The sequence below is a fragment of the Coregonus lavaretus genome (assembly GCF_964263955.1).
Source record: "Coregonus lavaretus genome assembly, contig: HAP1_SCAFFOLD_1978, whole genome shotgun sequence".
NCBI lineage: Eukaryota > Metazoa > Chordata > Actinopteri > Salmoniformes > Salmonidae > Coregonus > Coregonus lavaretus.
The window spans coordinates 5,136-21,968 of NW_028162503.1; the positions used below are offsets into that span (position 1 = coordinate 5,136).

General features: G+C 47.1%; 1 protein-coding gene across 1 annotated transcript in view; it reads left to right on the top strand.

Moving 5' to 3' along the window:
- Positions 1-409: 409 nt before the first annotated feature.
- The window catches only part of LOC311119193 (CCR4-NOT transcription complex subunit 4-like), a gene marked incomplete at its 3' end in the record, with an annotated part of 78,225 nt that continues 61,801 nt past the window's right edge, over positions 410-16,833 (top strand). Inside the window, exons 1-2 of the mRNA XM_084193927.1 lie at positions 410-586; positions 13,873-14,099. Of these exons, the coding sequence (XP_084050053.1) occupies positions 13,923-14,099 (177 nt within the window). The remainder of the gene's footprint in view (positions 587-13,872; positions 14,100-16,833) is intronic.

A 16,833-nucleotide genomic window follows, 5' to 3' on the forward strand; every position in this document is an offset into this window, starting at 1 on the left:
GGAGGACGGGTTCGTGGTAATGGCTGGAGCGAAATTAGTAGAATGGTATCAAATACATAAAACACATGGTTTCCATGTATTTGATGCTATTCCATTTACTCCGTTCCAGACATTATTATGAGCCGTCCTCCCCTCAGCAGCCTCCTGTGGTAGGGTTAGATTGTGGTGCAATTAATTTTTTTCCCATTCATCCTTTTTGGTGTAGGGGATACTACTGAACACAAGCATTTCGCTACACCCACAATAACATCTGCTAAACATGTGTACGTGACCAATAAAATTTGATTTGATTTGAAGAAAATGTGCAATTCACACTCCGACCTGTGTAAGGCAGTAATACGCAACAAAGCCTCTAGTCTGCCAGACCACACGAAGAAGAAGAGAAGGTACCGCTATCATTACACAGAGGCTGAAAAAGAAAAAAGCAAGGCGTTTTCTCAAGAAATAAAACTAGAATTGAATATAAACGCTGACTGAAATACAGTTGCCTGCTAATAAGGTTTTGGCAGTTGAGAAAGATTATCAATCCCTGCCCCAGTTTGGTCTGGATATCCCTTGGAGAGAAATCCCGGCAAAAATAGACAGGGTGAGTATCTCAAACTCTCGCCAGAAACTAGCCGCCAGATAGCTTGCGAGGATTACAAAAGTAAATGGGGATAAGAGTACAAACCCATCAGTCACAAATATCCTACCCTGTCTTCGAAGTTAATATTATAAGAGCAGTGGGAAAAGTCAAAAAGGTTAGCCCAAAATGCTTTTCGGTCTTGGGAGCAATCTGAGTAGGAGAGTCGCAGGCTTTGCCGGGAAGGGAGAGGCCGCACCGTCAGTGTTAAAAGCCTTTTTTTCTTTTGCTAATGCTAAACCTAGCTAGCTAACGGATAGCAAACCTGACACTTCTTTCTCGTTTGAAAAGTGTTTATAAGTAGTGTAGTGTTCTTGTTTTAAAATATGAAAATAGTATTTTAGAATGTCATAAGTATTCCGTTTTGTTGATTATTCTTGGATTGTCTGGCTAGCTAGCTAGCCTACCAAAGAGCTGCTAGCGTCATCCGCTAACTAGCTACATCCGCGTCACTTGACCGGCTTTTTTAGTGCAAAGCATCTGTCAAATACAGTGCCTTAAAAAAGTTTCCACACCACTTTAGTTTTATCACATTTTGTTGTTACAGCCTGTATTTAAAATGGATTACATTTAGATTTTTTTGTCACTGGCCTACACACAATACCCCATAATGTCAAAGTGGAATTATGTTTTTAGAAGTGTTTACAAATGTTTGGAAATGAAAAGCTGAAATGTCTTGAGTCAATAAGTATTCAATCCCTTTGTTATGGCAAGCTTAAAAGTTCAGGAGTAAAAATGTACTTAACAAGTCACATAATAAGTTGCATGGACTCACTGTGTGTAATAGTGTTTAACATGATTTTTGAACGACTACCACATCTCTGTACCCCACACATACAATTATCTGTAAGGTTCTTCAGTCTAGCAGTGAATTTCAAACACAGATTCAACCACAAAGACCATGGAGCTTGGTAGATGGGTAAAATAATAAACAGACATCGAATATCCCTTTGAGCATGGTGAAGTTATTAATTAAATAAATAAATAAAATAAATATGCCATTTAGCAGACGCTTTTATCCAAAGCGACTTACAGGCATGCGTGCATACATTTTTGTGTATGGGTGGTCCCGGGGATCGAACCCACTACCTTAGCGTTACAAGCGCTGTGCTCTACCAGCTGAGCTACAGAGGATTACACTTTTGGATGGTGTATCAATACACCCAGTCACTACAAAGACACAGGCGTCCTACCTAACTCAGTTGCCGGAGAGTATGGAAACCGCTCAGGGATTTCACCATGAAGCCAATGGTGACTTTAAAACAGTAAGAGATTTTTGGGTGTAGTTACCCTTTAATTCCAGTGTGCACCTAGCAAGAGGCTGCTGTTTAGCAGTGTTAGCGGTGTTAGCAGTGTTTTTGTAGCGCACGTGATGGTAGAGTTGGTAAATAATCATGATGTCGTTCTGCCAGGTAAGAATAGGCTACTTTGTAGTTAACATTTAATTGAGAAGGTTTTTTGGGGAAAGCCTTTCCATCTACCAGACGACTGTTTTTATTAGCATTTTTGCTAACGGCTACACAAAGTGGTAGACTTGACACATACACAGATGGGTAATTCTCATTGCCTGTTCAGGAAGTCCTCCCGAGTGGCGCAGCGGTCTAAGGCACTGCATCGCAGTGCTAGAGGCGTCACTACAGACCCGGGTTTGATCCCGGGCTGTATCACAACCGGCCGTGACCGGGAGTCCCATAGGGCGGCGCACAATTGGCCCAGCGTCGTCCGGGTTTGGGGAGGGTTTGGCCTGGGGGGGGGCTTTATTTGGCTCATTGCTCTCTAGCGACTCCTTGTGGCGGGCCGGGCGCCTGCAGGCTGACCTCAGTTGTCAGGTGAACGGTGTTTCCTCCGACACATTGGTGCGGCTGGCTTCCGGGTTAAGCGGGCGGTGTGTTAAGAAGCGCGGTTCGGCGGGTTATGTTTCGGAGGATGCATGACTCGACCTTCGCCTCCCGAGGACGTTGGGGGAGTTGTAGCGATGAGACAAGATCAACGTTGGGTAAAACATTTAATAAGAAAGTTGCAGGAATTACGAATCACTGACAAATTCTGTTCATGTCTTATGATAAACTTTTTTGAATATTGTTCAATTCCGTTTCAATGTTTAGATTCCGTGATTCCGTCCATGTTCTCCGTATGGCTGGTTTATAGGGCCCTAATCCTCCACATCCATGGCTGGTTTATAGGGCCCTAATCCTCCATGGCTGGTTTATAGGGCCCTAATCCTCCACATCCATGGTTGCTTTAGAATCAGCTAGCTACTAGTCTACTCCTGGTCAATGCTCATACTTGCCCTGAGACATGACTGTAGACTCATGTCTTTTAGACACCGTGTGAGTTTACAGTCATGTCTCAGGACCAGGCTCCTGGGTTAGCGTTGCCCACTAGCGTGGTAAATCAACAGGACACAGACCAATCAACACTGACAGGGGCGGCAGGTAGCTTAGTGGTTAAGAGCATTGTGCCAGTAACCAAGAGGTCGCTGGTTCTAATCCCCGAGCCGACTAGGTGGAAAATCTGTCGCTGTGCCCTTGAGCAAGGCACTTAACCCTAATTGCTCCTGTAAATCGCTCTGGATAAGAGCGTCTGCTAAATGACAAAAATGTAATGTAAATGTGTTTTGTGTCTTAACAGACAGCTGTTTTACTACCAACAACTCTAGTTTTTATAGAGACCCTTTACAGACCTCGATCTCTCCTGAATTGAAACCAACCTTGCATTAGAAAGTGACACATTAACAAGAGGCTGTTTTTAGTGGGGAAAGGGATGTTTTTGGGTTCTACCGGTTAAGCCCAGGCTGTATCTGGATAGTGACTTCAGGCAGGCAGGCAGGCATGCTCCAGGCCTATACGATGCTTGTTTTATGAGCATCTAGTCTTATCATTTAATTTAAAAATTCCTCAACACCCTCAATATAGGTTGAATTAGGCCTGACATACCAGGTCTAGACTAGCCTAATATAGATATCCTGTCAAATCTTGAGGAAGGTAAACCATAACAAACCTGCCTTGACCACAATGTCACGTGTGTTTTTTAATAATGATTCTAATGATTGTCGTGCGATTAGGCAAGTATGATAAAGTGCCTAGTGGGTAACTGGTACACGTTTGAATAAGTGATGGGGGAAAAAAATCAATACTATTTTTCATCCTATGGTATCTTTCAGCCTATAGCTTGTTCTCAATCTTCTTTTTAAGTAGTGAACCAACATGTTTTCAGCGGTGTTATTTCCATGACTGATCAAAACTAATTCTCTCGTACTCTGTCTCTCTGCAGCAGACATAGTGAGCAATATGTTTGGAACATCAAATGACAATAAAATCACAGTTTGGAATCGCACTCTATATAGGATCGCACTCCAAATAGAATCGCACTACAAATACAGTGCATTCGGAAAGTATTCAGACCCCTTGACTTCCACATTTTGTTACGTTATAGCCTTATTCTAAAATGGATTAAATTGTTTTTTAAATTGTATTCAGACCCTTTACTCAGTACTTTGTTGACGCACCTTTGTCAGTGATTACAGCCTCGAGTCTTCTTGGGTATGACGCTACAAGCTTGGCACACCTGTATTTGGGGAGTTTCTCCTGATTTTCTCTGTAGATCCTCTCAAGCTCTGTCAGGTTGGATGGGGAGCGTCACTGCACAGCTATTTTCAGGTCTCTCAAAAGATGTTCGATCGGGTTAGTCCGGGCTCTGGCTGGGCCACTCAAGGACATTCAGAGACTTGTCTGAAGACACTCCTGTGTTGTCTTGGCTGTGTACTTAGGGTCGTTGTCCTGTTGGAAAGTGACCCTTCGCCCCATTCTGAGGTTCTCTGGAACAGGTTTCCATCAAGGATCTCTCTGTACTTTGCTCCGTTCACCTTTCCCTCGATCCTGACTAGGCTCCCAGTTCCTGCCGCTGAAAAACATCCCCACAGCATGATGCTGCCACCACAAGGCTTCACTGTAGGGATGGTGCCAGGCTTCCTCCAGATGTGACGCTTGGCATTCAGGCCAAAGAGTTCAGTCTTGGTTTCATCAGACCAGATAATCTTGTTTCTCATGGTCAGAGTCCTTTAGGTGCCTTTTGGCAAACTCCAAGCAGGCTGTCATGTGCCTTTTACTGAGGAGTGGCTTCCGTCTGGCCGCTCTACCATAAAGGCCTGATTGGTGGAGTGCTGCAGAGATGGTTGTCCTTCTGGAAGGTTCTCCCATCTCCACAGAGGAACTCTGGAGCTCTTTCAGAGTGAACATCGGGTTCTTGATCACCTCCCTGACCAAGGCCCTTCTCCCCCGATTGCTCAGTTTGGCTGGGCAGCCAGCTCTAGGACGAGTCTTGGTGGTTCCAAACTTCTTGCATTTAAGAATGATGGAGGCCACTGTGTTCTTGGGGACCGCAGAAATGTTTTGGTAACCTTCGCCAGATCTGTGCCTCGACACAATCCTGTCTCGGAGCTCTACGGACAATTCCTTTGACCTCATGGCTTGGTTTCTGCTCTGACATTCACTGTCAACTGTGGGACCTTATTTAGACAGGTGTGTACCTTTCCAAATCATGTCCAATCAATTGAATGTACCACAGGTGGACTCCAATCAAGTTGTAGAAACATCACAATATTTGCAGTGTTGACCCTTCTTTTTCAAAACCTCTGCGATCCGCCCTGGCATGCTGTCAATTAACTTCTGGGCCACATCCTGACTTATGGCAGCCCATTCTTGCATAATCAAAGCTTGGAGTTTGTCAGAATTTGTGGGTTTTTGTTTGTCCACCCGCCTCTTGAGGATCGACCACAAGTTCTCAATGGGATTAAGGTCTGTGGAGTTTCCTGGCCATGGACCCAAAATGTCTGTTTTGTTCCCAGAGCCACTTAGTTATCACTTTTGCCTTATGGCAAGGTGGTCCATCATGCTGGAAAAGGCATTGGTCTTCACCAAACTGTTCTTGGATGGTTGGGAGAAGTTGCTCTCGAAGGATGTGTTGGTACCATTCTTTATTAATGGTTGTGTTCTTAGGCAAAAATGTGAGTGAGCCCACTCCCTTGGCTGAGAAGCAACCCCACACATGAATGGTCTCAGGATGCTTTACTGTTGGGATGACACAGGACTGATGGTAGCGCTCACCTTGTCTTCTCCGGACAAGGTGTTTTCCGGATGCCCCATCAATCGGAAAGGGGATTCATCAGAGAAAATGACTTTACCCCAGTCCTCAGCAGTCCAATCCCTGTACCTTTTGCAGAATATTAGTCTGTCCCTGATGTTTTTCCTGGAGAGAAGTGGCTTCCTCGCTGCCCTTCTTGACACCAGGCCATCCTCCAAAAGTCTTTGCCTCACTGTGCGTGCAGATGCACTCACACCTGCCTGCTGTCATTCCTGAGCAAGCTCTGCACTGGTGGTGCCCCGATCCCGCAGCTGAATCAACTTTAGGAGATGGTCCTGGAGCTTGCTGGACTTTCTTGGGCGCCCTGACGCCTTCTTCACAACAATTGAACCTCTCTCCTTCAAGTTCTTGATGATCCGATAAATGGTTGATTTAGGTGCAGTCTTACTAGCAGCAATATCCTTGCATGTGAAAAATCTAAATGTAACTATTTTAAGGTGGTCATTGGATTTGGGGTGGGGTTTGTGAAAAATCCTTGGGGAAAAAGTAGCGTTCCCAGAAATTCTGGCTGAAAAAAACGGGCTCCCCGCTAAAAGAGTTTGAATACCGCTGTTGTAGTGCATGAACCTGCAGGAGTGAGTCACTGCTTTGTTTGCAGAGAACGCCAAGGTTCTTTGCACTCTGGGAGAAGAGTAGTTGAATGTCATCCACATAGCAATGATAGGAGAGACCATGTGAGGATTTGATGGAACTGAGTGACTTGAAGTATAGAGAGGAGAGGGCCTAGAACCGAGCCCTGGGGAACACCGGTAGTGATGCAGACACAGATCCTCTCCACACCACCTGGTAGGAGAGACCACAGTGGTGGTTCCCTCCCTAGCCAGACAGATCCTTCCACAGTGGTGGTTCCCTCCCTAGCCAGACAGATCCTTCCACAGTGGTGGTTCCCTCCCTAGCCAGACAGATCCTTCCACAGTGGGGGTTCCCTCCCTAGCCAGACAGATCCTTCCACAGTGGTGGTTCCCTCCCTAGCCAGACAGATCCTTCCACAGTGGTGGTTCCCTCCCTGGCCAGACAGACAGATCCTTCCACAGTGGTGGTTCCCTCCCTAGCCAGACAGATCCTTCCACAGTGGTGGTTCCCTCCCTAGCCAGACAGATCCTTCCACAGTGGGGGTTCCCTCCCTAGCCAGACAGATCCTTCCACAGTGCTGGTTCCCTCCCTAGCCAGACAGATCCTTCCACTGTGGTGGTTCCCTCCCTAGCCAGACAGATCCTTCCACAGTGGTGGTTCCCTCCCTAGCCAGACAGATCCTTCCACAGAGGGATTCCCTCCCTGGCCAGACAGACAGATCCTTCCACAGAGGGGTTCCCTCCCTGTCCAGACAGACAGATCCTTCCACAGAGGGATTCCCTCCCTGGCCAGACAGACAGATTCTACCATGACTGCAGTCTGGGAAACCCCAGCCTGAGTCTCAACACTGTACAGTACCTTAACTGGGAGACTAAAATGCGTCCGTGGCTGATTGCTAATTTCATACTAGGCACACGCAGGAGCGTGAGTCGGACGCGCCCCACTCTGCAGGCCACCCACCCACCCATCCAACCAACCAGGGTAGGTCCCACTCGGATCTCCCACCTCTGGCCTGTGTCCTGGGGGGGGGGGGGGGCTGTGTCCTGGGGGGGGGGGGGGGCTGTGTCCTGGGGGGTGCGTCCCAAATGACACCCTATTCCTATTATAGTGCTCTACAGTTGACCAGATCCCTGTGGGACTCCCCCCCCTTTACAAATCACTGCAGCATTACAGAGTTGGAATGAAACCAAACACTGGTACACTGAAATAGGAGGAGCAGCTTGAGGAAACTCAAGGCTGTGTCCCAAACAGAACTCTATTCCCTTGGTCTAAAGTAGTGCACTATAAAGGGAATAGGGTTCCATTTGGGCCTGAACACGGGGCCGGCCCCAGGAAGGGCTGAAGACCTTACATGTAGACCAGGCAGGAGAAGGGGAGGGGCTGGAGAGGTCAAAGAGCACCCTGCTTCCCATTACCACTTCCCTTTTAAAGAGAGGGCCGGGGAGCTGGGCTCCTCCTCCTCTCTCCATGCTATGGATGGGACAGGGTATTTTTAGACTACCCCCCTTACCCTTCCTCTACCCCTAGTGTGTGTCTGTCTCCCTGGGCTCCCCCCCCCCCCATGCTGAGACAGAACTAGAGCCACCAACACTGGCTGAACCCCTGGGTCACATTCATTAGTGCACACACGTAGCAAAAAAAACTTTTTGCAACGGAAAAATTGAAAACAAAGCATTTCTTATTGGACAGGTTTCAGGTAGTCCCACCCTAGTCTATGTTTTTTAGTTTGGTGCCTAATGAACACGACCCAGGCCTACCTCCTGTAGACAGCCTACCTCCTCTAGACAGCCTACCTCCTGTAGACAGCCTACCTCCTGTAGACAGCCTACCTCCTGTAGACAGCCTACCTCCTGTAGACAGCCTACCTCCTGTAGACAGCCTACTTCCTGTAGACAGCCTACCTCCTGTAGACAGCCGACCTCCTGTAGACAGCCTACCTCCTGTAGACAGCCTACCTCCTGTAGACAGCCTACCTCCTGTAGACAGCCTACCTCCTGTAGACAGCCTACCTCCCGTAGACAGCCTACCTCCTGTAGACAGCCTACCTCCTGTAGACAGCCTACTTCCTGTAGACAGCCTACCTCCTGTAGACAGCCTACTTCCTGTAGACAGCCTACCTCCCGTAGACAGCCTACCTCCCGTAGACAGCCTACCTCCCGTAGACAGCCTACCTCCCGTAGACAGCCTACCTCCCGTAGACAGCCTACCTCCCGTAGACAGCCTACCTCCTGTAGACAGCCTACCTCCTGTAGACAGCCTACCTCCTGTAGACAGCCTACCTCCTGTAGACAGCCTACCTCCTGTAGACGGCCTACCTCCCGTAGACAGCCTACCTCCCGTAGACAGCCTACCTCCCGTAGACAGCCTACCTCCCGTAGACAGCTTACCTCCCGTAGACAGCCTACCTCCTGTAGACAGCCTACCTCCTGTAGACAGCCTACCTCCTGTAGACAGCCTACCTCCCGTAGACAGCCTACCTCCCGTAGACAGCCTACCTCCCGTAGACAGCCTACCTCCCGTAGACAGCCTACCTCCCGTAGACAGCCTACCTCCCGTAGACAGCCTACCTCCTGTAGACAGTGTCTAGTGAAGGAACAACAGAAAGACACGATGCCAACTAGTGTGAATCCCAAACGGCACCCTATTCCCTATATAGTGCACTACTTTAGACCAGAGAATGGCACCCTATTCCCTATATAGTGCACTACTTTAGACCAGAGAATGACACCCTATTCCCTATATAGTGCACTACTTTAGACCAGAGAATGGCACCCTATTCCCTATATAGTGCACTACTTTAGACCAGAGAATGGCACCCTATTCCCTATGTAGTGCACTACTTTAGACCAGAGAATGGCACCCTATTCCCTATATAGTGCACTACTTTAGACCAGAGAATGGCACCCTATTCCCTATGTAGTGCACTACTTTAGACCAGAGAATGGCACCCTATTCCCTATATAGTGCACTACTTTAGACCAGAGAATGGCACCCTATTCCCTATGTAGTGCACTACTTTAGACCAGAGAATGGCACCCTATTCCCTATAAAGTGCACTACTTTAGACCAGAGAATGGCACCCTATTCCCTATATAGTGCACTACTTTAGACCAGAGAATGGCACCCTATTCCCTATATAGTGCACTACTTTAGACCAGAGAATGGCACCCTATTCCCTATGTAGTGCACTACTTTAGACCAGAGAATGGCACCCTATTCCCTATATAGTGCACTACTTTAGACCAGAGAATGGCACTCCTATTCCCTATATAGTGCACTACTTTAGACCAGAGAATGGCACCCCTATTCCCTATATAGTGCACTACTTTAGACCAGAGAATGGCACCCTATTCCCTATATAGTGCACTACTTTAGACCAGAGAATGGCACGCTATTCCCTATGTAGTGCACTACTTTAGACCAGAGAATGGCACCCTATTCCCTATATAGTGCACTACTTTAGACCAGAGAATGGCACCCTATTCCCTATATAGTGCACTACTTTAGACTCTCTCTCTCTCTCTCTCTCTCTCTCTCTCTCTCTCTCCCTTTCTCTCTCTCTCTCTCTCTGACCTGGAAACCGATAAGTGGCACACGTCCTTCGGAAGAGTTTTGAAATCTATTCTACATCCTGTTTGAATCAGCCATTGTTTTCTCGAAGGAAAAAGGAATGCAAACGTTTAAACCATATGCTACTTATCCTTTTAGCTATAACATGTCTTGCACAACTAACTACATTCGGTTTTATCACTTTATACATGCTGTAAACATAATTTGCTTGATGCCGTGCGATTCGAGAAGCTGTCTCATTTCATACAAGCGCATTTTCGTCCACTTTCCCTCTCCTCGCCGCCTCTCCTCGATTTATCTTTGACCTTCGTCAAAAGGAAGCCAGCGAGGACTGAGGAGAGAGGACGCAGGAGTTGAGCAAACCCAATTGAGAAAAGGCCTATGTATGAAATGTCTACTAGGAGGTGTTTTACCAGGCCACTCTCTCTCTGTGAGAACCAGAACAAGATGCAGCCTGAAGAGACATTCTCTCTCTCTCTCTGTGAGAACCAGAACAAGATGCAGGCTGAAAATACATTATCTCTCTCTGTGAGAACCAGAACAAGATGCAGCCTGAAGAGAACCAGTCATTATCACCAGCTCTTTGCACCAGAACACTTGTTGATGCGAGCCCAAGTGGCAGCCTAAATCTTCCTCAAGAGACCATTGTTTTGTAAAAGGTATTTTCAAGTTTTGAGGAGATTCAACCAAAGGTTTTGCTAACCAGTATGTTGCCCTGGAAATACAAGATGAAAATGCATCTGTTAGCATGAAACATGAAGTGATATTGGTTATTTTCCTTGACCATTAGGCCTACACTATATAAATACAGTGTTTGGACACCCCTTCAAATTAGTGGATTCAGCTATTTCAGCCGCAGCTGTTGCACACCGTTCTCTGGAGTGATGAATCACGCTTCACCATCTGGCAGTCCGACGGACAAATCTGGGTTTGGCGAATGCCAGGAGAACGCCACCTGCCCGAAATGCATAGTTCAAACTGTAAAGTTTGGTGGAGGAGGAATAATGGACTGGGGCTGTTTTTCATGGTTCGGGCTAGGCCCCTTAGTTCCAGTGAAGGGAAATCTTAACGCTACTGCATACAATGACGATTCTGTGCTTCCAACTTTGTGGCAACAGTTTGGGGAAAGCCCTTTCCTGTTTCAGCATGACAATGCCCCTGTGCACAAAGCGAGTTCCATACAAAAAGGGTTTGTCGAGATCGGTGTGGAAGACTTTGACTGGCCTGCACAGAGCCCTGACCTCAACCCCATCGAACACCTTTGGGATGAATTGGAACGCCGACTGCGAGCCAGCGCCTAATCGCCCAACATCAGTGCCCGACCTCACTAATGCTCTTGTGGCTGAATGGAAGTCCCCGCAGCAATGTTCCAACATCTAGTGGAAAGCCTTCCCAGAAGAGTGGAGGCTGTTATAGCAGCAAAGGGGGGACCAACTTCATATTAATGCCCATGATTTTGGAATGAGATGTTGGTACGAGCAGGTGTCCACATACTTCTGATCATGCAGTGTATGTACTGTATTGCTTACTCAAGCAGTAGAGTCAATCACTGAGAATTAGGTGATCCTTTCCCAATTAAAAAGCCAGAGCTCTGGGGATGGATTGTTGGCCCTTGTTATTGTCCTGCACATCATTCAGAGACACCCTCTTGAGAGCTTGATGAGTCTTATTTACCTGTGATCCTCTCTGGGGGAGTCCTCCAGTGTGCCTCTCTCTGACTCAGCCGCTCTCAATATACCCTTCCTGGAGTCAACTTCTTGCAGTGTGTGAGAGAGAGAGTGAGAGAGAGAGAGTGTGAGAGAGAGTGTGAGAGAGAGTGTGAGAGAGAGTGTGAGAGAGAGTGTGAGAGAGAGTGTGAGAGAGAGTGTGAGAGAGTGTGTGAGAGAGTGTGTGAGAGAGTGTGAGAGAGTGTGAGAGAGAGAGAGAGAGAGAGAGAGTGTGAGAGAGAGTGTGAGAGAGAGTGTGAGAGAGAGTGTGAGAGAGAGTGTGAGAGAGAGAGTGAGAGAGAGTGTGAGAGAGAGTGTGAGAGAGAGTGTGAGAGAGAGTGTGAGAGAGAGTGTGAGAGAGTGTGTGAGAGAGTGTGTGAGAGAGTGTGAGAGAGTGTGAGAGAGTGTGAGAGAGAGAGAGAGAGAGAGAGAGAGAGTGTGAGAGAGAGAGAGAGAGAGAGAGAGAGAGAGAGAGAGAGAGAGAGAGAGAGAGAGAGAGAGAGAGAGAGAGAGAGAGAGAGAGAGAGAGAGAGAGAGAGGGACGGACGACTTCATCCTTTCTCCTTTCTTTGTCAGTGTCCCTGAATACTTTCCGAATGCACTGTGTATCTGTAGTCTGAATGCTCATAGTTGTTGTGAATCAGACCTTCCCTGAATACGTGGGTGGGGGAACAACACTCCTCACGTCGCGCCTGATGTCTCCTCTGTCAGTTTAAACGTCTCAGCTGTTCAGACGTCACGTGAAGAGGACGTCATCTGTTGGCAATGCAGAGACTGTTGGATGAGGAAGGGCTGCAGAGCGATGGGGTGTGTATATTTACCCTCACCAGACTATAGTTAGTTTCATCTTCTTTGCTTAAGGCGTCGGCATGCTTCCCATCTCAAACGGTTTGGAACAGTTCCTGCATATATTATGACGATGTTTTATGATATTTTTGTTAGTTTTTTGGGCTTCGGCAGCTTTTCTTTGGGGGGGGGCTGTTAGTGCCCAAGACATTTTTACTTCAATGCAAGACTAAGTCAGTAGGCAAAGTGAAGTGTTAGTCATTCAACGAGAGACGAATCGCTTTCATGCAAAAAAATTTCACTTGAGAAATATTGCCCCAAACATCTTTAGTGTTAGATGTCAAATTGGGTGACTTAAGATCTCCACGTCAAAATGATTCACAGATTTCTTGAGTTATCTTCGATTTAATTCGGACTATTTTTGAGGAAGTGTATACTGGCTACGGCGTCTCAAGATGGACAAACGGTACTATTGCCGCTTTAAAAAAAAAAAAATAGTTTTTCAAGCGAAGGTATTTTTAAGGGAGTATGGAGCACACTCCTTGGGTTCTCCTAGCCGAGTTCCTAGTCACCAGCCGAACCAAAGCACGCGGCTTTAGCCGGTTAAAACCGGAAACAGCAACTCATTGTTTGTAGTGTTTCGGTTAAGACTTAAAAGCGTAGGCCTGTATTTCAACCTGTATGGCTCCTCCCTTTTTCGCTCTGCGTTCTTCTTGTGTACATTAACATGAAAAGTCTATAAAGAAGTGTACAGACCACTAAATCAATTTCAATCCTCAAATGGCTGTGTTGAAAACGGGCCACAGGACAGAATGAAAACCAACCGCTGAGAGAAAGACCGGGTCACGAGACTCACTCAGACAAACGTTCACCCAGAGACCCCTTTTTTATTTCAGCCAATCATTGTTTTTCCCTGTACGGTACTGTGTGAGTCCGTATGGTTTGCTGAATGGGCAGGTATCAGACTCTTAGCCCCTCAGACTATTGTTTGTGGCCTACGTGGCACCCTATCCCCTACAAAGTGCGCTACAGAGCCCAGGGGCCCTGGTCAAAAGTAGTGCACTACGTAGGGGGGGGGATAGGGTGCCATTTTAGAAGGCTCTGTTCATGCTCTCTGCGTCTCTCTGACAGTGTGCTGGTATTCCCTCACACTGCACTGACAGCAGGGCTACTCAAACAGCTACTGTTTTCAGTAGGTCTGGTCACACAAAGGTCTGGATAGATGTAATCCTTTATCGACGTAGTAACGAACCCCCCCCCCCCTCCCTCCACCTCGCAACACATGCTACCCCAAACTGTTCACGGCCCTCATGTTGGCGGAAAGGAAATGTTGCAGTTTTAAAGCTAATTTCCTGCTATTCTATACACTTTGCCCACTGGTGGGACTTTGCGTTCAGTATTCTAATCTCTCTCTTCCCCGGTGTCTCTCCAGCCTGCTCTGCCACTGCCCCCTGCCACCTGGTGTCTCTCCAGCCTGCTCTGCCACTGCCCCCTGCCACCGGTCTCTCTGCATATTGTCTTGGATGTCCTGCAGTCCAGAGGTGAAGGATATGGACCCCATGGAGTGTCCTCTGTGTATGGAGCCGCTGGAGATAGACGACGTCAACTTCTTCCCCTGCACCTGCGGCTACCAGATCTGCCGCTTCTGCTGGCACCGGATCCGCACAGACGAGAACGGCCTCTGCCCTGCCTGCAGAAAGGTACGTTACCCTGGTCTAACCCCTACCCCATATCCTATACTAAACCATACCCTGGTCTAACCCCTACCCCATATCCTATACTAAACCATACCCTAGTCTAACCCCTACCCCATATCCTGTACTAAACCATACCCTAGTCTAACCCCTACCCCATATCCTATACTAAACCATACCCTGGTCTAACCCCTACCCCATATCCTATACTAAACCATACCCTAGTCTAACCCCTACCCCATATCCTGTACTAAACCTGACCCTAGTCTAACCCCTACCCCATATCCTATACTAAACCATACCCTAGTCTAACCCCTACCCCATATCCTATACTAAACCATACCCTAGTCTAACCCCTACCCCATATCCTATACTAAACCATACCCTAGTCTAACCCCTACCCCATATCCTGTACTAAACCTTACCCTAGTCTAACCCCTACCCCATATCCTGTACTAAACCTTACCCTAGTCTAACCCCTACCCCATATCCTGTACTAAACCTTACCCTAGTCTAACCCCTACCCCATATCCTATACTAAACCATACCCTAGTCTAACCCCTACCCCATATCCTATACTAAACCATACCCTAGTCTAACCCCTACCCCATATCCTATACTAAACCTTACCCTACCCCATATCCTGTACTAAACCTTACCCTAGTCTAACCCCTACCCCATATCCTATACTAAACCTTACCCTACCCCATATCCTATACTAAACCATACCCTAGTCTAACCCCTACCCCATATCCTGTACTAAACCATACCCTAGTCTAACCCCTACCCCATATCCTATACTAAACCTTACCCTACCCCATATCCTATACTAAACCATACCCTAGTCTAACCCCTACCCCATATCCTGTACTAAACCATACCCTAGTCTAACCCCTACCCCATATCCTGTACTAAACCATACCCTAGTCTAACCCCTACCCCATATCCTATACTAAACCTGACCCTAGTCTAACCCCTACCCCATATCCTATACTAAACCTGACCCTAGTCTAACCCCTACCCCATATCCTATACTAAACCATACCCTAGTCTAACCCCTACCCCATATCCTATACTAAACCATACCCTAGTCTAACCCCTACCCCATATCCTATACTAAACCATACCCTAGTCTAACCCCTAACCCCTACCCCATATCCTATACTAAACCATACCCTAGTCTAACCCCTACCCCATATCCTGTACTAAACCTGACTCTAGTCTAACCCCTACCCCATATCCTGTACTAAACCATACCCTAGTCTAACCCCTACCCCATATCCTGTACTAAACCATACCCTAGTCTAACCCCTACCCCATATCCTGTACTAAACCATACCCTAGTCTAACCCCTACCCCATATCCTATACTAAACCATACCCTAGTCTAACCCCTACCCCATATCCTATACTAAACCATACCCTAGTCTAACCCCTACCCCATATCCTGTACTAAACCATACCCTAGTCTAACCCCTACCCCATATCCTGTACTAAACCTTACCCTAGTCTAACCCCTACCCCATATCCTATACTAAACCATACCCTGGTCTAACCCCTACCCCATATCCTATACTAAACCATACCCTAGTCTAACCCCTACCCCATATCCTGTACTAAACCTTACCCTAGTCTAACCCCTACCCCATATCCTATACTAAACCATACCCTGGTCTAACCCCTACCCCATATCCTGTACTAAACCATACCCTAGTCTAACCCCTACCCCATATCCTATACTAAACCATACCCTAGTCTAACCCCTACCCCATATCCTGTACTAAACCATACCCTAGTCTAACCCCTACCCCATATCCTATACTAAACCATACCCTAGTCTAATCCCTACCCCATATCCTGTACTAAACCATACCCTAGTCTAACCCCTACCCCATATCCTGTACTAAACCATACCCTAGTCTAACCCCTACCCCATATCCTGTACTAAACCTTACCCTAGTCTAACCCCTACCCCATATCCTATACTAAACCATACCCTAGTCTAACCCCTACCCCATATCCTGTACTAAACCATACCCTAGTCTAACCCCTACCCCATATCCTGTACTAAACCTGACCCTAGTCTAACCCCTACCCCATATCCTGTACTAAACCTGACCCTAGTCTAACCCCTACCCCATATCCTATACTAAACCATACCCTAGTCTAACCCCTACCCCATATCCTATACTAAACCATACCCTAGTCTAACCCCTACCCCATATCCTGTACTAAACCATACCCTAGTCTAACCCCTACCCCATATCCTATACTAAACCATACCCTAGTCTAACCCCTACCCCATATCCTATACTAAACCATACCCTAGTCTAACCCCTACCCCATATCCTATACTAAACCATACCCTAGTCTAAACCCTACCCCATATCCTATACTAAACCATACCCTAGTCTAACCCCTACCCCATATCCTATACTAAACCATACCCTAGTCTAACCCCTACCCCATATCCTATACTAAACCATACCCTAGTCTAACCCCTACCCCATATCCTATACTAAACCATACCCTAGTCTAACCCCTACCCCATATCCTATACTAAACCTTACCCTAGTCTAACCCCTACCCCATATCCTGTACTAAACCATACCCTAGTCTAACCCCTACCCCATATCCTGTACTAAACCATACCCTAGTCTAACCCCTACCCCATATCCTGTACTAAACCATACCCTAGTCTACCCCCTACCCCATATCCTATACTAAACCATACCCCAGTC